At 37.3% G+C, this 22,167-nt stretch overlaps 1 protein-coding gene across 3 annotated transcripts in view; it reads right to left on the bottom strand.

Moving 5' to 3' along the window:
- DCDC2 (doublecortin domain containing 2) overlaps positions 1–22,167 on the bottom strand; it is a 56,268-nt gene that overhangs the window by 22,910 nt on the left and 11,191 nt on the right. For 2 of the 3 annotated variants that reach the window (XM_064422605.1, XM_064422602.1), the window contains exons 3-8: positions 16,212–16,226; positions 11,531–11,607; positions 11,280–11,411; positions 6,551–6,694; positions 5,697–5,751; positions 4,038–4,224 (exon numbers count right to left, since the gene is read on the bottom strand). In XM_064422605.1, coding sequence (XP_064278675.1) covers positions 4,038–4,224; positions 5,697–5,751; positions 6,551–6,694; positions 11,280–11,411; positions 11,531–11,607; positions 16,212–16,226 — 610 coding nt within the window. The remainder of the gene's footprint in view (positions 1–4,037; positions 4,225–5,696; positions 5,752–6,550; positions 6,695–11,279; positions 11,412–11,530; positions 11,608–16,211; positions 16,227–22,167) is intronic. The other variant, XM_064422604.1, reaches the window with a different exon arrangement.

Raw genomic sequence — 22,167 nt, 5'->3', positions numbered from 1 at the left:
CCACAGTTGTAGCACAGTATTCACATTAACTTGTAATGAATGCTTAAAGTGCAGAAAAAAACAACCCCAAAACCAATATTCTTTGCTCTGTTTAGTTCTCAACACACTTCCATAATTTTAATACTAAGCACACTACAGTTGTGCAGGCTATGCTTAAAGGCTGCATAGCAATAAAGAGAACAAATTATGAAATAAACTAAGCATCTGACATAGTAAATAAAGGAAAGAAAAATTGTCTTTATGGTATCAAAATGACAAGTAAAACAACAGTTGAAAGAATCCAAAGGAAAGCAAAAAACCTTGGAGGGAAAAAAAAATTAGAGCTGACACTAAAACTCACCAATTCAGCAGTCAGAAAAATCAAAAAATTAATAGTATCACCTGAGGATTGATATGGTGGTATTTGGGAAAACCCTGATGAAAATGCTGATGAGGCAGAATGAGTCTCCAACGAAATGACTGAACCTCTAGGTCCTCCTCTAAAAAGGAAGTGGTTCTAGAATGATACCCATAATGAAGACTGAAGCACTCAAAGGACTTCAAAGAGGTCAGAAAAAAAACCATGGTCAGAACTACTCCCTGGAACCTTTTGCAAATGGCAGACATACAGGAAAAATGTAGATGAAAACCAGGGGAGTCAGAGACTGAGCATTTGTTGAGAGTAAGTCTCTCAGAAGCAAGTAGAATATTGCTAGACAAAGTGAAGCTGGGGGCCAGGAGTCTTATTAAACCTAGGACCTGAGCCTATCAATCAACCTCATTCTGTAATCAGCAGGATTGCGTATTGGGCAGGAGGAACAGAGGTTATGGAAAGAGCAGGACCAGCTTCCATACCCATGTAGTCATCTCATGAAATATTCACCACTGTTACAAGGCAAGGTATGGACACTTAGACACATCCCAATCTCTGCAGAAGTGGATCCTAGTATGTTAAGACCTCTATTAAAGAAGACCTGAAAACATTAAAAATGTTTTCAGTAGGGTGACAAGACAAAATAGAGAAGACAAAGACAAGACAAAAAGGAGATGTAATGCATAGTGAAGAGTTACAAGATCCCCAAGATATCCTTTTGTCACTATAGGACACAAAACAACATGACGTGAACATGCTGCTGTTCTCAAGGTAGAAGAGGGGAGTTTATTTTCTGATTCCAACATTTATAGATTTCCAAAGGTGACAGTAGATTGGAGGGTGAAAGTGTCACTCTCCAATGACACTGGACAAACCAACAGTCCATCAAATTTCTCCTCCTCCATAAAAGAATGCAAAACAGTAAGTTGTTTACAGAAAGTGTGTGAGAAAGTTTGCTACAAGAATGGAAACATCAGAAGGCTTAGAAAATCTTTAAAAATTAGGGTGACAACCTTTCCTCTTGGGCAAGACTCTTTCATGACACAGTAAACCATGCTAGGGAAATGGGCTGGGAAACCCCATCCTGGAGAACAAACTTGGGCCTTTGAGAGGGGCCCAAAACCTGAAGTGCAGAGACTTCTTGAGTGCCAGGTGAGGACTTTTAAACATACTCTGCCTGAGACAGAAGAAGGATCAAAACACCCCTGAAGCAAAATGAGCTGCAGAGGACAGCAATAGCTTTAGGTATTCCGAATACAGCTCTCAGGCAACAACCAGAGAACACTTAGTAAAAAGAGTGCAAGGGAGACACATGAAAAAAATAAAAGCTTTCACAGTAAAAACATACCTGCAACCATTTGAGGAGAGGAAAAAAAAAAGAAAGAAAAAACCTCACAAAGTGCTGGGAGAACTTTAGGCTTTATCACCGGGTGCATTATGGCTTACCAATTTACTTACCAGTAGGACCTAGAAAACATCCTTTGAAAGATATGGTTGATAGAGGAGCTCAATTTTCAATAAACATTCCAATGGATGCTGAGAAATTAGACATACATTTTAAAAGAAATAGGACCCACACACCAGAATTTAATGAACAAATTAATGTATGTTATACTGCCAAAGTCTGTTTAGGTTTACCTGGGGAAAGACAATGGACCTCACATACCCTTGCAATCCCAGAGCATGAAGAAAATACTTTAGGACACAATAGCATTAAAGGAGAAGTTTGGCAATTGCCTGATGGGAATATTTCATCATTCAGGCCCACAAAAAGTTTTCTGAAAAGAATGAGAAAATTTATTCAGCATCGATTGGTTTTAAGCATGTACTGACAGGAATGAAAGTGGTATTTGGACTGTTAGCTGTCACTAAAGCAGGTATGCTAATGCCAAAGCTACCATTTCAGGGCTCTACAACTGCTTTACCAGTCTTCCTGTTCCAGATTACATACAAACTGACAATGGATCATTCTTGACCATGATGGTATAGCACTGTGACAGAAAGGAGAGTATCAAAGGAATTTTTCATATTATTATGAAATTATTAATCTTATTATCCCCAAGCAAATATGATGGTGGAACATGCTGATGGTTTGTTGAAAAGCTACTTTACACTTCATGCATCTGGATGGGATAAAAGGTTTCCCTCAGTTTTATATGAGATAGATAAATGACATGGACCATGGAATGATCCATACCATAAATACCATAATGGGCACTTCTGCAGTGCTGGCTTTCTGTCAAGGGCAGTCTTTGACAATGAGGGTTGGCTGGACAAGGGATGCTCCCACAGCAGCAAGGCTCACAGCTCCTACAGCCTGCCTGGCCTGTGCTTCAGGTCACTTCATCTTGAGGTGTGACCGGAACAGAATGTACAAAAGACAACACTTTTGCCAGAAGTGACATTTTGGAGTCATTGTAGTACCTTTTTTTTTAACCATTTCCCTGAAAACTACCAAAGATCTGACTACAGTGGAGCTCCCACACTCCACTGAGTGAGTGAGTCAGACGTGAGTGAAAAGACTTTAATTTCTCAAGAGTCAGAACCATAGAATAATTAAGGCTGGAAAAGACCTTTAAGATTAAGTCTAACTGTCAACCCAGCACCACCACCAGTTAAACCTTGTTCTCAAGTACCATATCCTTACTTTTTTTGAATATTTCTGGGGATGGTGACTCCACCACTTCCCTATACAGCAAGTTCAATATTTTACAATCTTTCTGTGAAGAAATTTTTCCTAATATCCAGTCTATGCCTCCCATGGTGCAACTTGAGGCCATTTCCTTTTGTCCTGTTACTTCTTACCCGGGAGAAGAGATTGAACCACACCTGGCTACAACTGCCCATTTCCACTTTTACTAACACGTCTTTATGTATGGAGCTAAAATAGAGGATCACAGAGCTTCTCCAAAAATACACTTGAGCTCCAACTAGACAATCTGCTGCCTTGAACAGCTTCTCCTAGTTACACAAGACTCACAAAGCAGAGAAAAGCTGAAGTGAGAAGGAAACAGTCACTTCTTCAATAAACTTAGAGGCTTTCCAACCAATTCTGTCAGCAGGTGGAGCAGCAACAGCATTACATACAGAGACATAAAAATTTCCCTATATATGGATGTTTGTGCCTAAATTTGCAAACTGCTGCCACTGCTGTCACAGAACAGAGAAGAGCAAATTCTGAAAGGGCCTCCAGCACTTCTGCTGTAGAATTAGTCACAGCAGCTACCAGCTAACTGGAGCTTCTGTCTGTGTTCCTTCCTCCCCCAGGCTCTAGTTTTGTTACATAGAGTCAGGCAGGTAATCAGGGATTCTCAGAGACAGCAAGGGGTCCTTTGAGAACACCAGCTCCTTTCCTTCACCATATTGCAGCACAGAACAGTGGGAAAATGGTGAAAATATATATTTTTATTTTCCTTTACCAAAAGCATAATGATAGAACCATATGAGCTTAACTTCCAAGGTATACTAAACATCATACACAGCCTCTTGTGCTCTGTAAATGAAGCCAAGAATGTAGTAGGGATGCACAGGTGCATTTCCCAAGCAGAAAGAACTTTGGCAATTCCAGTTTCCCAGAGTAAATAGACAATTTAATAACTATTCAAGCGTGTTATTCTACTATTTCACTAGTATAACTGAAGACCAAAAGCCACTATGCTACAACAGTGTTTATCTCAGTACTGACCATTATCCTGAAGGACTCCTGTGGAAGCTTTTACTGTCTGTTTTCCTTTTGTAGAGTGGTTAGAAAAGTGTCGTCTGGAAACAGAATTCTCTGGATTCTGGCTTTTTTTGTCTTTCCTTTTGGGAAGCTGAGGTGAGGAACTGTTTTCTCCCCGGTCACTGGTAGATTTAGATTGCCAATCATTTCCCTGAAAAGAAGAGGATGTAATTATCAGTGATTATCAGCAAATTAAAAAGCTTATTTTTAAAATTTCATTAAGGACTGGTATCAGGTGTGAAGAAGCATAATAATTTACAATTACTACATTTCAGTGATATCTTAAGTCATCCAGAAAAGTATCCTACTGTATAATCTGATCAATGAAATTTTCAACAGCTTCCAGGAGAAAAATCACATATTTATTATAAGAAAATAATGTTTCATTTAATGAAAAAGAATGGGTAGATGAATCTATGCATGCATGCATATTATGTGCAGTTATCTCTCATCCATATGTGTGGACAACCACAAGATATAACACGCTAATACGACTTGTTAATAAATCACTGTTTGTGTAAATGAGACATGGGGATTATTCTAAGTGTCAAAAGAAGCTGGAGAAGAATGACAGCCTTCACAGGGCAGTAACACATTCAATGGAATGTGAACAGAAACTTGTATGTTTTATTGCTTACTTCTTTTTACTGGCTCCAGAGACTCGTTTTGTTTTGTTTTCTTTTGTAAAGAGTGAATGGACATGATCAACTACCACAATTATAATGACAGACTGTGAGTCTGATTCCCTGCTGTCTTGTACTTGTACAGCAAACTGCACTTTTGGAGAACTGGTAAAAACAGATACTTATATTCTGTTTTCGCACTGAAATTAAATCCACAGAGGATTCTTCTTGCAGCAATGTGGGGTTAGGCTCTTCTCCCAGTCAACAAGCAACAGGACAAGAAGAAAAGGCCTCAAGATACACTAGGGTAGTTCAGGTTGGACATAAGGAAAAATTCCTTCACTGAAGCAGTGATGCTTAATCAGGCTACCCAGAGAAGTGGTGGAGCCATCATTCCTGAAAGGGTTTAGGAAACAACTGGATGAGGCACTTGGTGCTATGGTTTACTTGACACAGTGGTGACAGATCACAGATTGAATTCGATGACCTTGGGGGTCTTTTCCAACCTTAATGGTTCCCTGACTCATTTTGTACACATATAAATAGCTAAACGGGATGCAAAGCAGTGAAGGATCAAGCTCTGTATGTAGTGGTTACCTAGAAGAAAACATACCAGATTGCAAACTGGTGTAGGACCTTTTTCAGACTCAGTGTTCAGAAAACTTTGTGAAAGGTTCTGTGTTTTTCCTTTTCAGTATATAATTTGAATAAATAAATAAATATATAGACAAATAGTCAGGTTTATAGGAAAGACCTCAACCCAGCAGCTGATCTTTGCTATGGAAGCTTTTATCAAAAACAAAGCAGCCCTTATCACAACAATATTTTCTCAGATTTCTTCTGTCTAATTGACACTGCAAATAGCTACAGATTCATCAGGCTTTAATAAGCATGCCACCACATGGCTGTGAATTTTTTTCTCTTCAGATTTAATTAAAACCCAAAGGACAGGGACTTTCCATCTGCCAGAATTTAGCTAAATTAGAAATTTTATACTTACGCTGCCTTTAGACTTTCGAGATCCCACAATTGGAGGAAGTACCGAGGTTTTGGAACTGCAGGAATAAGCCATATATTAGAATTGTGTGTCCTGTCACTGGCACAGACACTATGTATCTATAATCAAGGCAGATAACACCAAGATGGCAACAGAGGTAATTGTTTTCTTCACTTTGTGTTTTCACTAAGCATCACTTGTTCTGTTTACTAGACTATGTTTAAATGCATAATCATTAACTTATTCAACAAGTGCATTCCCCCACAATGCATACTTTATACACCAAAACCTTGCAGAGCTGTATCGAGTGAATTACTATGTGAATTCTCCTTACAACTTCAATTTCTTTCCTTTTATTTCAATAAAATTATTCCAAATCCTCATGTTTTCCAAAGGTACAAAAAGCACACATTTCTCCTTACAGACACCCAGTTTAGGACTCTGTTATGTGATTGTTCTAGCCTACGAAAAATAGACCCAAACATAAAACAATCTTAAGGGAGTATATATTTCACATTACTAACCAAGAGCAGACCTAAACTGCAGTAGCTGCACCTAATCACATTCAGCTGTACACATTTGTATCCCAAGGAACAAAAATAGGATTACTTTGACTTGGATTAATTTTTCTCAGATGCTAATTTTGTGATACATGATCAAGGGAATGCTTATGAGATGAACTGGCCTTCTGAATTTCCATTTCTGCTTTTGTTACTTTTATCTCAGCTTTCTCAGAAGCTGATAGTGAAGGTTTGCACCCATACTAACCCATGCATCATTCTTGGAATAGTAATTTTGTACTTTACTATTGACACACACAAGCACACAGGAGTGTATCACACATCTTTAGAACTTACCCCTGTGACCTTCTTGATGTAGATTTGGACAGCAGATCACCATACGGCAATTTCTTAAACTTTTCTCTACCCACTGCAACATAAATTTGCCCATTCTCCAAGTCTGACCCATTCTGAACAAGTTTTCCATCTACAGTGTAGAGTCTGAAAAGATATGAAAATGCTAATTATAATAAATCCTAATATTCAGTGAAAGCTATGTTAATCTAAACTCACTAAATATATGTTGAATTTCCAGATAACAAACCCAACAGAGTACAGCAGACACCACACAATGATCAGAAACTACATTTTTAAAAATCCCAACCAACCAACCAACCAACCAACCAACCAACCAACCAACCAACCAAAAAAAAAACAAATCCAAAAATAACCCAGAACAAACAAACCACCAAGAAAAACTAGCAAAATAACTATTTATATCTCAGTTTATATAAAATCAATGAAGTGCTATAATGGATTACATACTCCCCTAATTTCTAGAAAGAAATAAATTACTTTCTATTTCTAAGGTCTTCAATATCTTTTCCCTGTTACTGTGGAAGGAATATATTCCATGAGTTCCTGACCCCTCTCCTACCAAGTTCCACCTCCTATCTGTGCTCAGGGAACTATGCAGTAACCTGGCAAGAACATGGTATTCATCACTGAAAGCCCTGTCCACCTATCACAGACCATGCCAATAACATTGCATTTATATTGTTGCATTGTGTAGATTAGAAGGTTGGATGGGAACAATAGGAAATACAATACTACATTAAAACAAGAAGCCATGTATCTTGGGCACATACCAATAATGACTATGTCTGTTACACCAGGTGGATTTTTACCATAATGACTTCTTTTTGAGAAGAAAGGAATGCATCAGGGACTGGTGGATAGAATTTACTTCCTTGTCAAGTTCATGATTTTATTTTGGCATGATCAAAACAGTGAGTAAGGAGGAACATTCAATAATAAATTAGCTCTTTCCTACACAGCATGGTTTGAAATTCAACAATATTTATATTTAATTTAAAAGTCAACAATAACAACTTTCATTAAAGTCTTAAATGCAGGAATGTTGAATGGCTATCTTAACTGCCTTTCTAGAAACCTTCTACAGGAGCTATACTATGTACGAATTTATAGTCATAAATTTCAACACACTGCAAGGAGATGTAACATTATATACACAACCATACTATGAACATTTGGGGAAGAATATGAGGAGGCTACGTTGAATACACCCTTGACTTATAATGTGCAAAAAATTCTCAGTTTAATATAGAAAGAGCTTTTAAAATTGATACATGTGGTGGCATAATCTTGAATAATCACAGAAGAAAATCATGCACTTTACTGAATGAGGAATCACAGAATATCTGAGGTTGAACAAGATGTCTGGGGACCACCTAGACCAATCATACCTTGAGAGCAAGAACAACTAGGGTAGGTTGTTCAGGATTGTCTCTAAGTATGTTTTAAACACCTTCAAGGATGGAGACTCCAGTGCCTCTCTGGGCAACATGTTCCCATATATGATGACCATTACTGCAAATTTCTTTTTTCTTCTGTTCAAATAAAATTTCCTTCTTTCATTTCATACCCATTGCTGCCTCTTGTCCTATCATTGCGCACCACTGAGAAGAGCCTGGCTTTGTCTTCTTCACTCATTCCCACCAGGTAAATACATACATTCAAAAGATCCCCCTGAGCCTTCTCTTCCTCAGGCTGCAGAGTCCCAGCTCTCCTCACACTACAAGTATCTTCAAGCCCTTCCTCTCTATGGCGCTTTGCTGCACTTGTTCCTGCATGTCCATGTCTTTCTTGTATTGCCCTCGTGAAAGTACCCTAATTTTATGTGTGTCTCCTGCCACATGGGAACACGTTTCTAAGTGCAAAGACTAAACATTTTTCATGGTGAAATTGCAGCTATTTTAAATCTAGATCACATTGCTGCTTCTTTGAGAAGAGGTATGCTTAACTCTGGAGCACCTCATTTGTATTACTCATATTTATTTCATAGTGCAAACATTCCACAGGCATGCCAGCAATTCAAAGAGCAATTTATGTTTCACTACCACAGAGTCAACACCAGTTACACACAAACAATGAAAATAAAATAAGCTATCAGAAAATCAGCAGGAAGCCTATTTCTGAATTAATCTTACTGTGTTCTGCTAGATTGCATTTCACTTTGGGAACTCAGGGGAAAAACCAGCAAATCAGTGTACCACAGCTTAAGAATTGTTTATATATTTGTATGGGGCTGCAGATATAGGGGGGTACATACAAAATAACTGGGGTATTTTTGTTCCTGACCTTTCATTTTGCTTGTGCTTTAATGTTATATTTAAAGTGCAGAAGTTGCTTATTTAATATAACTCAAAAAAATGTTACAGATTACCTGGCAATCTTTAATTGTATTTTTCACTCTGAAAATAGTAATCACAATAGCAAAATCTAACATAATCAGTCTCTGAAGATGAAAGTGAAATCAAAACCATATTTTTTTTAAATGGATCTTCAAACAAATAACTAACTAAATGGACTTAACAAGCACACACAAGTTTTGTGACGCAAATTTCTGAAGCTACTTTTTTACAATTTCTGAATTTTAAAGCCATAATTTTCACCCACTCACTTTGCCACAACCATTCACAGACCAGCTGGGTTCTCTGGCTTGTATTATATAACAAAAATGTCCTTGTGGTCACTTCTTCTGAGGATGACCTAAGTTTGCCTTGTGAAATGTCAGAAGATGTAGACTTCCACTTTCCTTCCTGAATCCAAGCTAAAAAGTGACAGCCAAAGGAAAGCAAGCATACAGGCTGAGCAAGGGAGAGACAGCAAAGACACAATTTCTGGGATAATATCCCCAAATTCCCAGCTGCCGATGTAGCCAGTACCTGCCCATCAGGTTGCTGCACCCCATCCCCATCAACAATCTGGCAAGCAGAAAAGCTGCTTTCCCATTATCTCCGCTCTCATATTTCATGTTTGCATCTCTATTCTGATCAGGGTGATCAATAATTTCTTTTTTAAAAAGCCCCATGTGAAACTGTGAGACTTGGTAGCTTTTTAAGTCTTTTCATAACATGGAAAAGAAAAAGCTGCCTTGTACATAATGCAGGTTCTTGTAAACCCACTTAGGCTTCTTTAATGAGAAATTACATCTTCCCAGAGTCAGTGGTCTTATCAAATCTCCCCCAATGCTAACATAGTTTCAATAAACCCCAGCAAATAATGTGTAACTTACTAGAGAACTATGATCACTTGGATTGGATTTAATATGTATTTCTAATATTTTTAAGAAAGAAAATGAAAACTGAGTTAATAGAAAAACAGCAAGGGGAAAACATTAAATAATTAAAAATGTCATGTACATTATCTTATTTTTGAAGGATTAAAGATGAGCACTGAAGGGAATGTCTCAAAAGGAATCTTAGTTATATATTGAATGCTTTAATGTATAACATTCAGTTTCACCAGAGTGACACCAAGTAATGAGAATAAAATTGGAAATATTTTTAAATTGCTAAACAACCTGAGAGCAGAAAGAATTGGTATGTTGTAAATGTCTTTTCTCTCTTTGTTCACTTCTGAATTACACTAGCGGAGAAACAGACCCTGAAAGCTTCAACACATGCAGGTTTTACCTTACTGCAAGTGAAAGTCATAAGCAGCCAGCTAACAGGAGCAAAGAAATGTGGGGCTGAGAGAAAAACCTTTATGAGAGCTAATATTCAACAGCATTACCTTAATCTTCTCTCACCCTTATCAAACTGGAAAGCAAGCAGAAGAACTAAAAGACCACCTTATCTTCATTGCTTTGAGAAAGATTTTGCAAGCTTAGCCTCAGACATTGCATAGACTGTGAAGAATGATTTTCCACAAAAGGTCCTTTCCCACCTGATGAAGTGATTTCTGTAATGTGCTCTGCATGGGGCAACACTGGAATGTCGGTAATTTGCTTGCACACCTTGAGAGCCCACTTACACTGCAGTGGACATCTCATCTATCATTTTGCTCTAAAACTTCTAACAACTACCAAATGCCATTTTAGGTAACTTATTTTACATTGTAGAAGCCTTGAGGGACTGAAACCTATCTATCCAAGAGGTTACCTCCTATTCCTCAAATACCTCAACAACTCAGACCAGCTTAGATACTGGAACTGGCAAACCCCAGTAACAACTTTGGCCTTGGCTTTTATTAAGAGGCTGAGGGCTGAATTTGAAGCACATCCTAGTCTTTCTCCAGGTATATAAACCCCAAAGAATCTATAATATTCTCCTTGAAATTGTTTGCCCCAATGAATTTAAAGAACTATCAAAATTAAAAAGTAACACACATCACATGTATCTCACATTCCAAACATCTTCACCAACTTTACCATGCTCATTTCTTTCATTATGACATGTAACTTATTTGTTAGTACTAAATATATTGCATTATTATTGTATTATTACAGGCCTGCTAATTAAATAATTATTTAATAAATATTAGTTTTAAAATAACAGTTTAAGCAAATTGCAGTTATTCTTTTTTAAATAGCAGTAGAAATAAAATGTGAAGGTTACTTAGAGTCAACATATCTCCACTTTGTGGCCTTTTGATATGTTTTAATTTTCTTACCGTGAAACTTTCCATAAAATAGGAATGATCCGTTATATCTACCTATGGAGTTTTAGAAACATATCTAGGCATATAAAATGTATCATGCAAATATTCAGCTTCCTTATACCTGTGAACAGCTCCACTTCTCAGGGTAACTTTTCCTGTCACCATTTCAAGAATATGATCCCAGTGATTCAGTGTTTTCCTGGGAATGAGGAGGCGCACTGCAGGGCTAATAAGGTCTCCATTAGCAAGCAGGCTGAAATAAAGCAAAGTAAAATAACTTGGAGGAGCATTTTAAGCAAAGCGCACCTGAAGTGAACACAATACCACCACCACCCCTAAAATGGCAACCCACTAAGTGAAAATTCTACTTACAAAATAGTGTAGGGCTCCTGGAGTGCCTTTCGAAACCGTGCTGACACGGTGATCCTACTGTGAGTAACTGGCTTGACCTGCAAGAACAAAAGAAGAATTAGAAGTTACACAGTCCTCATAGTCAGAAAAAGTTTACCCTGACCACCACCAGCAACTGGGACAGCAGGTCTTTAAAGCATGCATTTTATTCCATGCCAGCTTCACCTTCTACACAGCACACATAATTACTGCTGCAGGTTTATGTGTGTGATGAATAACAACCACAGCGCAGCATACCACAGTGCAACATGGCACAACACGAGGTTTGCACTGAGGAGACAGAATTCCATGGACATCTTTGGCTGTTCTACAGACCCAAAGAAATATGCCCAAATGCTGTTCATGCTGTCTTAGTCTTTATTGCTTATAACCACGGTGCAGGCAATTTAACTATCTTCTCTTTTTAACAATAAATGACGTTGCTAGATCCCTCTGCTATTGTAATAACTACTTTCAGTCTTGTACAGGCCTTTGTACAAATCCATCAGTAATTTATAAAGGTTCCTGAATACTTTGCTCATTTCAGAGCAATGACTCAAAAGTGAGGTGAACTGGAGATTTTTAGCCTTCAGAATAATACATAGGGTACTTAATTCCCAGAATTATTCCCTCTACTCTTTTGAATGGACACTGCACTGAGATCAACATTAATGCTGTTATTCTGAACAGAAAGTTTAAAAAAAAAAGGATAAACACAAACTCCAAAATCATTAGCAACATTTCTTTTTAATTTTTCATCATTAGCAAATCAAAATAAGGTGTTAAACCCAAACAAACAAACAAACATTCAAAAGTTACAGTACCTGCATTTACAAGTCCACTACATTTCTAAAAAAATACCATAGAAGCTTAAAGGATTAAATAGCTGGTGTGCAGAGAGACATGCTTTCAAATAGATATACAAAGTTTATTTAAACTGGCAATTTTCCAGTCACCGTGTAAAGTAGTCTAATGACATGGTATGTTGCAGTTTTATCACACTCTGTGCTAACTTAACCAGTATTTCTCATTTAATTTGTAGGAAATGGTCTGAACTTCAGTGCTTTCAGTCTTTGCTTGGATTTTCACACAAACTCATTTAGTAATGACTAGAATATTTTCCACTTGTTTCTTGGGCATACATTGAAAAGAAAGGTGCTCAACCGAGTAGGTAGTCCCAGTGGGTGAAAAATTATTATTAAAATAATCAAATCTGACTTCCCCATATGGGTCAAAGCATATCACACAGTAAATTCTGCACCAAGCACATAAATTCTGGAGGTGAGATAGCAAACTTTGGAGAAAAGGAACCAACAAAACAAAAGCAACAATGGCACTCCTTAGTGTACAATCATTTCAAGTAAAATATAACAGGAAAATCTGTTTAACAAAATCTGTTTTCAATGTTTGCTGAAAAAGAAACATATTTATTCTGAATTCAACTCACTTCAACTTTTTGTGTTTTTCAAATGCCCTTGTGAGCTGTGTAGCCCTCTCAAACATTTGTGTTTTGAGAGACTCAGAGGACATAAAGCCCACAGTGGTTATGGATAGAGAAAGGCAGAATCAGGCTTTGCACAGCTCCATAGACTAAAAGGACTAAAGAGAAGCAATCAGCCCCAGAAGGGCATGGTGATTTGAAGGTCAGTGCAAATGGATATTTTGGCCAGAGACATCTACAAAAGGAGAGACAGCAAGGAAGATGTTACTACTGCATTGTGCCAGCATTGCTTGCAGACCAGACTAGGCAGCAGACTCGTGGCGTGGCTGGGAACCTTCCTTTAATGCAAACAATTCACAAGCCATTTGCATTTACTCCTTAAGATCTGTTTTGTTTATGCATGTTTGTTTTGGCCTCATACAAAGAGAAATTTTGTACTAGACTGTACATAAACTATGCATTAATGCCTAAGGTAATTGTAGTTCACAGTCTTGCTGTCAATTCCAGTGTGATCTGAATCAGGTGAAAGATTCACAACTTCTACTAAAGGCTTGGAAAGAGAGTAAGAGGTTGTTGTCATACAGCTCACTAGGGAAGGCAAAGACATTTTTTGAGAACTGCCAAGTAACTTAGGAGCTCAGCCATTCTTGCAGAAACATTTGAAGCATATTCTTCAGAGCATAACTGGTCATTTATGTCAACAAAATTTGAAATGAAAATTTAATGGGAAAAAAAATAAACTTTAAACTGCAACATCTGAAAACATTTCTATTGCTGCTGTCAGCCATTAAAGGGTTATTTTCTCAGTGTAAGCAGTCTAATAAAGAGCTTCAGAATACAGGGGGGAAAAAGTAACTGTCTAAAGGTTATGCTACTGGAGGCTAAGACAATACTGATTTACTTCCATAGCATCAGATCTTAATGTTTAGGCTCCAAACACAAAATGGGAGTTACTGAACCTTGTATGCCCTTACACCTTTCTTTGTAGCTGGTAGGTTGCCAGGATAATCCCCTATAAAATATCTAATACATAAATAGTAAAATTAAAAATCACTTTTTCTAAAATTTGATTTCACATCCATTCCTGATGCTCACTCACTGGAGAGCTCTCCCAGAGTCTCTCCAAAGAGTCCATCAAATTAAATTCTCAGATGCAGTCTGCAACATTCAGGTTCCAATGCTTCACACTTCACTGGAACAGTTGTGAATCTTTCACCTTAGCATTCACTAAGCATAAAGAAGCCCTTTAGGATAGCCTTAGGTGTGTCTTATTACTTGGTTGCTCCTGCAGGCTTATGAAACCATTAATTTTGGTGTAGGCTCCTCAGAAGGCCATCAAATGACTGTGTGTAGCCCAGTCACCAGATCCTGGAGAAAACAATAATCCGACAGATGTTAAGAGCCCATTCATTATTTGAAGGATTGCATTTCTGCCCCTAACAGATACGGAAGCATCAACTTGGAAGTTTGTCTTTTGGGTTGCTCTCTGAAGATCATTAGTATTTCTGGCAGCCTTCTGCCCCTTACAAGTTTAGGCTTGTTATTAAACAAGCAAACTGCACGGGATTATAACATGGGACCAGCTTGGGCCATGACTAAATATTTGTCTGTTCTACCTAAGCATGTCCTAAACTGGAACAAAATATAAACTTGCATTGTTTATCTAAGTCTGTTTAAATCAATGTATTAAAAAATATGTATTAAAAAATTGAGATAATATGTTAGTGCAATAATACATTTGATAAAGTGAAACTACAAAAATCAGTGCAAGGAAGCAAACTCTGAAGGCATGTTCTATAAAGATCACACTACACAGTGATTAAAAAAGAAAAAAAAGGTAAGGAAAAAACCACCACTTCCATACTATACGTGTTTCTTTTCATTAATCTGACTGTTCTGTTTTTTAGAGTTTAGAATAACTTCTGCCTGATCAATGTCAAACTATTTATGGTCATGAAAAGCAAGGCACCTAACTTCAAAATACAAGAGTATACATAAATAAAAGACCAAGTGCTCAGCCACAGTAAATCAATTTATTTCCTTTGAGGTATATGGAGTTCCATGAAACCATCCCAGTGGAAGACCTGGTTCAGGGGTTAATCAAAGAATACATAGTTCTGCTCCTATTATGTTTGTAGGAGGCACCACATTGTTGCAGTGTCTGGAATATCCTGACCCCTCTGGCACTGTAGAGTTACATATTAACAACCAAGTGGTCTTGGGTGAAAGTTTGTGCTTACATTAAGAGACTGGCATCACTAGCCCCCTAACCCCTTTATTTTCTTTTCATTTCACCAGCCACATTCTCTGATGATGTACATCAGCACTTTACCATTTACGTCAGCAACTGCAAGCAGATTTACATAAAACATGGTCTGACCCCATTATGATTTTATCTTTAAATTTTGTACATTTTCAGTTTGTTTGAAAAGACCCATTTGAGGGCAGCTTCCATTTCCTACTGACAAGCATTGCCAACAATTCATAATTTGTGATGAGATACTTATCTGAGGTATTACACAACAACACACAGAAGCAGCACAAAGTGTCCAAGGGAGGAAGGAGGAACTCAGAGAAAACTTCATGTAAGCTGGAAGCAATCAATCCAATGACAATTTGCAAGGCAACAAGAGTTACACAGTTGGAAATACACCATGGGATCACAGATACTCAAAACCACTATAATTTTTTATTTTTCTGTTCTTTAACTAAAAGGTATTTTACACAGAGCCTCTTACAGCAGAATGGATTTCCTTTACTTAAGAGAGGGGTTATCATCTGTGAAATGACTTTGCAAAGCACCTTGCAAAGTCTGGGAAAAACAAAACAGCTAAACTCAGCACAGGTTAGGTTCTGGGAATGGGAATCACTCTGCAGTGTTTGAGAACTCTGTAAACACTTAAATCTCAGAACACTTTACAGAGTCTCTTGGGAGTCCAGCTTTCATCTTTGGTCATAACACACTGAGGTTGAACTTGTGATTAGCTCTGAGTGTCTCCTAACAGCCTTTTGTAAATACAAACACACAGCACATCAGTATCCAAGTGAAGAAAGGTAATAAAATCCATGCCCACACAGCTGTTTGTTTTAAATAACATCCTATATATTTTTCACTTATATGCTAAACATAGCTATATTCTAAATATTTTCAAAATTTAACAAACACAAATACAACACTTAAGAAACATACAACACATTGCTCAATCTAGTTTAGGTACTTACATCTTCCAGTATTGACTGTTGGAAAAAAACCCAAAAACAAAGTTAAATGATCAGCAGCAAAACCATTACCTGAGGCATAGTGTCATATTTTTGTAGGAAAACCATTTTGAATTAGTCTGTGCATATCCACATGTATAGTTGAATATCATATGTGTGTATGCATAAATATATACACACTTTAATACAATTTTCATTTTAAAAATTCTGTTAAATTTGTGTTCAGCTGACTACTTGAAAACAAATTACAACAGTAAGTTTTCTAAAGCCATAACAGCACAGGAAGGATCTGTTTCTTAGAAACATTACTTTTTTTTTAATAGGTGTTTTTATACACAATGACAAAAGACGCAGAGTCAAACTCATTAAATAACTAAAAACATGTCACTCCGTTTTAGAACACAATGAATGGGTTTGCTTATGCCATCTTTCTAACTCAAAGCAGTGTTACATTGGGAAAAGAATATCACACATATGGCATTAAATGGAAATCATCATTGACAATGACTATTCATGTAAGGACTCTGAGCAAGGCACACATTGGTTTGAAGTAGACAGATAAAAATTAATGGTTTTCACTTATTTCTTTAGACACATGCTAACCAGTAAAAGATAATAAACATAATATCTAATATGGAGATGTATCAAAATTAAGTTTATTTGTTTTGGTTGGTGTGAATCTATTTGCTGGTCCCCATGCATAGAGTTTCTGTTTCTATGAATGCTGCACTATACTTCTCAACACTTATTTTAAAAATATCGACTGGAAAGTGGGACAGACTCTGAAAACTACCCAATCTCTTCTTGGCTACTTGGGATTTGCAAAAGGCACACAACACTTCACAGAGTCAACACTTGTATATAAGAAAAGTATACAGTTAATGAATTAGCATTTTGACTGGTCTCTGAACAGGCCAGTCTACATATTCAGTTTCTAAAATGCACTTGAGGATAGGTTCAAATAGAAATGTGCCATTCTCATATTTTCCTTTCAGTGGTCATTAAATAATTAGACATATTCTAAATACAGGGATTTGGCAGCACTTTCACAGTGCTGCCATGAATACACACACAAGTTACTCATAGCTAAGAAATGGTATCACTAACTGATTTATTTCCTTACCAGAAATGTCCCCCCATCAAAGGGGGCAATTAAACAGCTGCATGATTTACAGGATAACGTGTATCACAAAGCCACACCGGACAGCAACAAAGCAAGAGTCAAAAAATGTAACATGTCTGAACAGATGCTCTGTGCTGCTTTGATTTGTGCAGGCTTAAAAGTTGGCCTTTCTCACTGCTACCAATGTAGTCCTGGATGCTGTGAACATCTCACTCATTACTCACGTCACTTTATAACTAACCTTTCGAAGCTTTAAATATTTCAACACAATGTTACATTCCAAATTTATCAGCTCATGCAATGAGCCATGGCCTTGCCAATTTGTTACAATGAGCTGTTTGTTAATCAATGTGCCCAGGAAAATTGAGAACAAATATTTACATTTCCCTGGGGTAGAACTGGGGTCAAAAGAACCAAAACCCCATTGATACACACCACCACCACCCTGTGATGTGAAAGAAAGGAATGTTCAAGGTTCAGTGATCAAAACCAAACTAGAACAATAAGTTTTCTAAAGCTATTACAACACAGGAAACATGTTATCTATTTCATAGAAACATGACTTTTTTATAATGGACATTTTTTACACATTGACTAAAGTTGCACAGCCAAACTCACTGAGGTGTCTGCCTAGTCAAAACCATTTCAGCTATCCTATGCAGTAACTAACCTGGATAATCCACATTTCCCTGGCTACTTTGTTAGTGGATAGTGCTCTGGATAGTACAGACCAGTCATGAGCCAGAGACTACAAACCTTTCTACTGGTGTGGATACAAAGCAACACTCAAACTGCTATTAACTGAGCAATAGGCCACAAGACCACAGCTGCACACAAACTTCTCAGCATACAGAAAACATGGATGAGTTGTGTGAAAAACGCCAATCACTTGTTTTTGAAATTTTAAAAGTTTAATAGTAATAAAATGGTTATAAAAATGGTAATATAATTAGAATAATAAAATTTGAACATTTGAGATTAGGACAATGTGAGACAATAAAAACAAAGAGATACGGACGTCCGGGTACCTTTTTCTGGGCAACACAAGCCCAAAAAAGGACCCTTGTTAACAGAGGATTAACCCCTAAAAACAATCACCTGTTGCATATTCATACATCTCATACATGATGTATAAATTCCATTCAAACACAGGATTCTGTCTGATCACTGTCAAGTTCTTCCTCTTAATCCTCATGCCGTCTTCCTGTCTGAGCGAGGTGGGAAGAAGTTAGTTTTCTGCTGAAAAGGGAGCAATAAATTGCCTTTCTCTGAAAGATTTAGGTGTCCTGTGGCTTCTTTGTGGTGCGAGTCCTTTCTTAAACAATTATCTTGCATAGCATAGTTTCTATTTTAACATTATGTTATAACCTAAAACTATATTTAATACACTACTTAAGAAAATTAATATAGCATAACTTTCTAGCATAATACAATATTCATTTTAATATTTGTGAAAAGCCAATCATAAAATACACATTTTTCACAGCTGGAAATGAGCTATTCCACAGCAGACAGTCATGTAGTGACTAAGGGAGCCTTCCAGACTGCAAAGCTCCTACAAAATTCCCAGAATGTTTAAAGCCAACCTGTTCACCTCCAAGGTAAATTGCCCTCCTTTTCAGCCACAGTAAGTGAAATGGAGTTTATATTCTGTGTACATCTCACCTCAACTATTTAAGCACTGGAAAGAAATTTTTTCAGTCTGGATCTGCCATGACTTTGGGACACGGGACTAACAGCCAAATACTCAGCTGGGATAAGTCAAACAATGGCATGGCCTCATTGGCCCAGACACCCAGTCTATGCAATGATCCAACATAGATCACATCTGTGTTCTCTCTGGATCCCAAGAATAGCTCCCATTTCTTCTCTGAGTTGCATGATGCTGTACCCACACTGCTTACAATGCACAATGATGGCATCAATAAATGAGTTTATTCAACCAAAAGAGATCCTGATATTAATTTCTGACACTCACATCACAGTGACGATTCTGGCTGGTCTTGCCTCACATTTTGTGTATTTTCCCCAAATTCCTTAGACTAATTAAACCAAAAGGAAGTCTGGCCTTTATGGCTCATCAGAAGGACCTGAATCTAGGAACAGTCAAACAGCTGAAGTACAAAACACAATGCCCAAAGAATCTTTGTTTTTGCTTTAATCAAAGGTGAAAGCTTTTAATGTTTCAAGTAAGTCAATTTAATATACAGCAACAAATAATTAATGACACTAACACATGACTCATTAAAAGCTTCAGTACTGGCACCTCTTCACTCTCTCCTGGCCTCCTCACAGGCCAGGAAGAACAGCTACTCAACTGAACAAGGCAGGTCTTAATCAAGGAAGAGAAGAACTTTCCAGTTTCATCTCAAACTCAATATAGACCATGGCATTCTCCAGCAGCATGAACCAAAGTCTTTCTGCTGCTCAAAAATTCAATAAATCCATTTGTAAGCAAGCTGCTAGTCAAAATACTAGAAACTGCACAGTTCAGGTAATACAGAAGTATATAAAGGCAAGTTTTATGCATCCATAGTTCAAATAAGGAAAAAAAGGGCACAGCTTATCTTCTAACTGGATGTCTGGGCAGTTCTTCTCTAATTCCTCCTGGCATTAGGCTGTGAACACTCAGGAAGGGTATTTGTTTTGTATGTCTTGTGCTAATTATGTTACCAGGATACTAAATACCAAACAATGGCATATCACATTTAACTACTGAAGATGTTCTCAGGAAATTAAAAATATATATTACATTTTTTTAAACTTCACATTTTAATAGTCTTATTCCTTAAAATACACTTGCATCAGAATTACTAATTAATTTAACACAAGAAAAGAAAAAAATTCTTGTCCAGTCTGTGATGCCAGCAGAAAAAATCAAATGTGTAAGATATGGAGTAGCAAGAGGGTTTACAGAATTCACAGAATCACTAGGTTGGAAGAGACCTTCAAGATCACCAAGTCCAACTCATGCCCTAACACCTCAACTAAACCATGGCACCAAGTGCCACATCCAGTCTTTTTTTAAACACATCCAGGGATGGTGACTCCACCACCTCCCTGGGCAGACCATTCCTGAACTTTATCACTCTTTCTGTAAAAATCTTTTTCCTAGTATCCAACCTATAAGCTATAGTTTTGCATTTTGGCAAAGGAATATGAAGTGGACCTTTATACATGACTTGTTACCAGCCAAACACTATTTTGTGTTTAGCAATTTTGGGTAGCACAAATAATGTTTGAGGTTTTTTAATCCTTAGGAAAGAATCTGGAAAGAATATCTTATGTAGTTACGTTGTTTTGACAACAAAAAGCTGTAATTTGCACAGCCTGGGATAATTTCTAGTATTTATTCAGTCCCTTTTACAAAACTATCTTCTGTACAGACAAAATATCCATAAACCATTTCTAACTGACAGTTAGATGTTAAATAGAATCAAGAGCCCAATAATTGAAAAATGACAATATTTTTCCTATGATTAAACATGCATGTTGTCAAACATTGATAAACAGTAGTCTTGAAATAAAAATAATTATAACTACTGTGATTTTTCATGAGAAGGTACATGGAAAAGAATGACTCACGTCAAGTTAGATACAAGGTATATCCAGCGTGAATACACCAAAATAATTTGTGAAACCAAGACAACATCATAGACTTCCAAAATGTAATTTTTACAGGTGAGTGCAATCATACTACTGCTGAGAGATGAGTGGTGACTGTGTCAAGCAACAAAGGATGAGGAAAAACAATTGCTATATATGATACTAGAATAATTTAATTTTGAAACATGGAGGAACAGGAAGAAACACAGGATTTGCAAGTATTCAAAATAATTTTATGGCACCTTAAATGCTTTTGGGGAGAATTTTTGTGCTCAGTTCATATCTACCAAGTCTCAAACATTGTATTTTCTACCTCACACTCCCCTGTCATGGTGCTTGCCTCTTCTGTCAGCACTGGACAACAGGAACCAGGACCTGTCCCAGGACCTCACCAAAAACACAGTGGCCAGCTGACATACACTGAGATTTGCCAACCAAGAACGCCTGGTCCACAAGACCTCTCAGCAGCTGCTGAGTGATGGGCTGTACCTGGAGACCACTGGTAGAAGACATTCTGCCAGTCACATTTTCACTCTGCAGTCACACTTCATCACAGGCACAAACACATTCTGTGAAGCTCCCTAGAAAGCAAAAGCACTTTACTCAGTGTCCTAGCCCATGTATGTGTCTTCCAGAATGTGACCAATGTGCCAACTGATAGGCACTGGACCAGAAAAAGAAATTTAAAATTACAAAAAATTCAGACATTCACTCAAATCCTTGTGATTAGTAAGTGTTTTCACTAGGGAGAGATGTTCTGGAGGTGTATACAGATACAGATATGCAGGTCATACATGTAGGATAGCTTTGAGGAATCTTTACTAGTCCTCTGAAGAAACATTCGTAATTCGTATGAATTACGTAAAGAATTGGTAAAAACATTGATCATTCCATTCAACAAATACTCCATTTAAATGTGACCACACCTAAACCAAATGATAAAACAAGAAGTTGCAATCAAAAGGAATTGTGGAAAAATAAAATAAGTTTATGTAAAACAGTGAAAAAGTGATTTATCACTGGGAAAATGTGATTTAGTTTTTTTAAAGCTGCCCACACAATCACCTTGCCCTAGAACTCCAGAAGAAAAAGTGAAGTGCAGACAAAAAATGCAACATTCTTACTACCAAAGATCAACCAAGGGCAAATGTATCAACAGTAGAGTAGCTCTCTGCAGGCCTACTATGGCCTTCTGATCACAGATGCTGTTTCATACAGACAGTAAAACCT

The sequence above is a fragment of the Passer domesticus genome, chromosome 1, assembly GCF_036417665.1.
Source record: "Passer domesticus isolate bPasDom1 chromosome 1, bPasDom1.hap1, whole genome shotgun sequence".
Classification (NCBI taxonomy): Eukaryota; Metazoa; Chordata; class Aves; order Passeriformes; family Passeridae; genus Passer; species Passer domesticus.
Note: the sequence above shows the minus strand (reverse complement) of the source record. Positions and strands in the feature narration are given on the sequence as shown.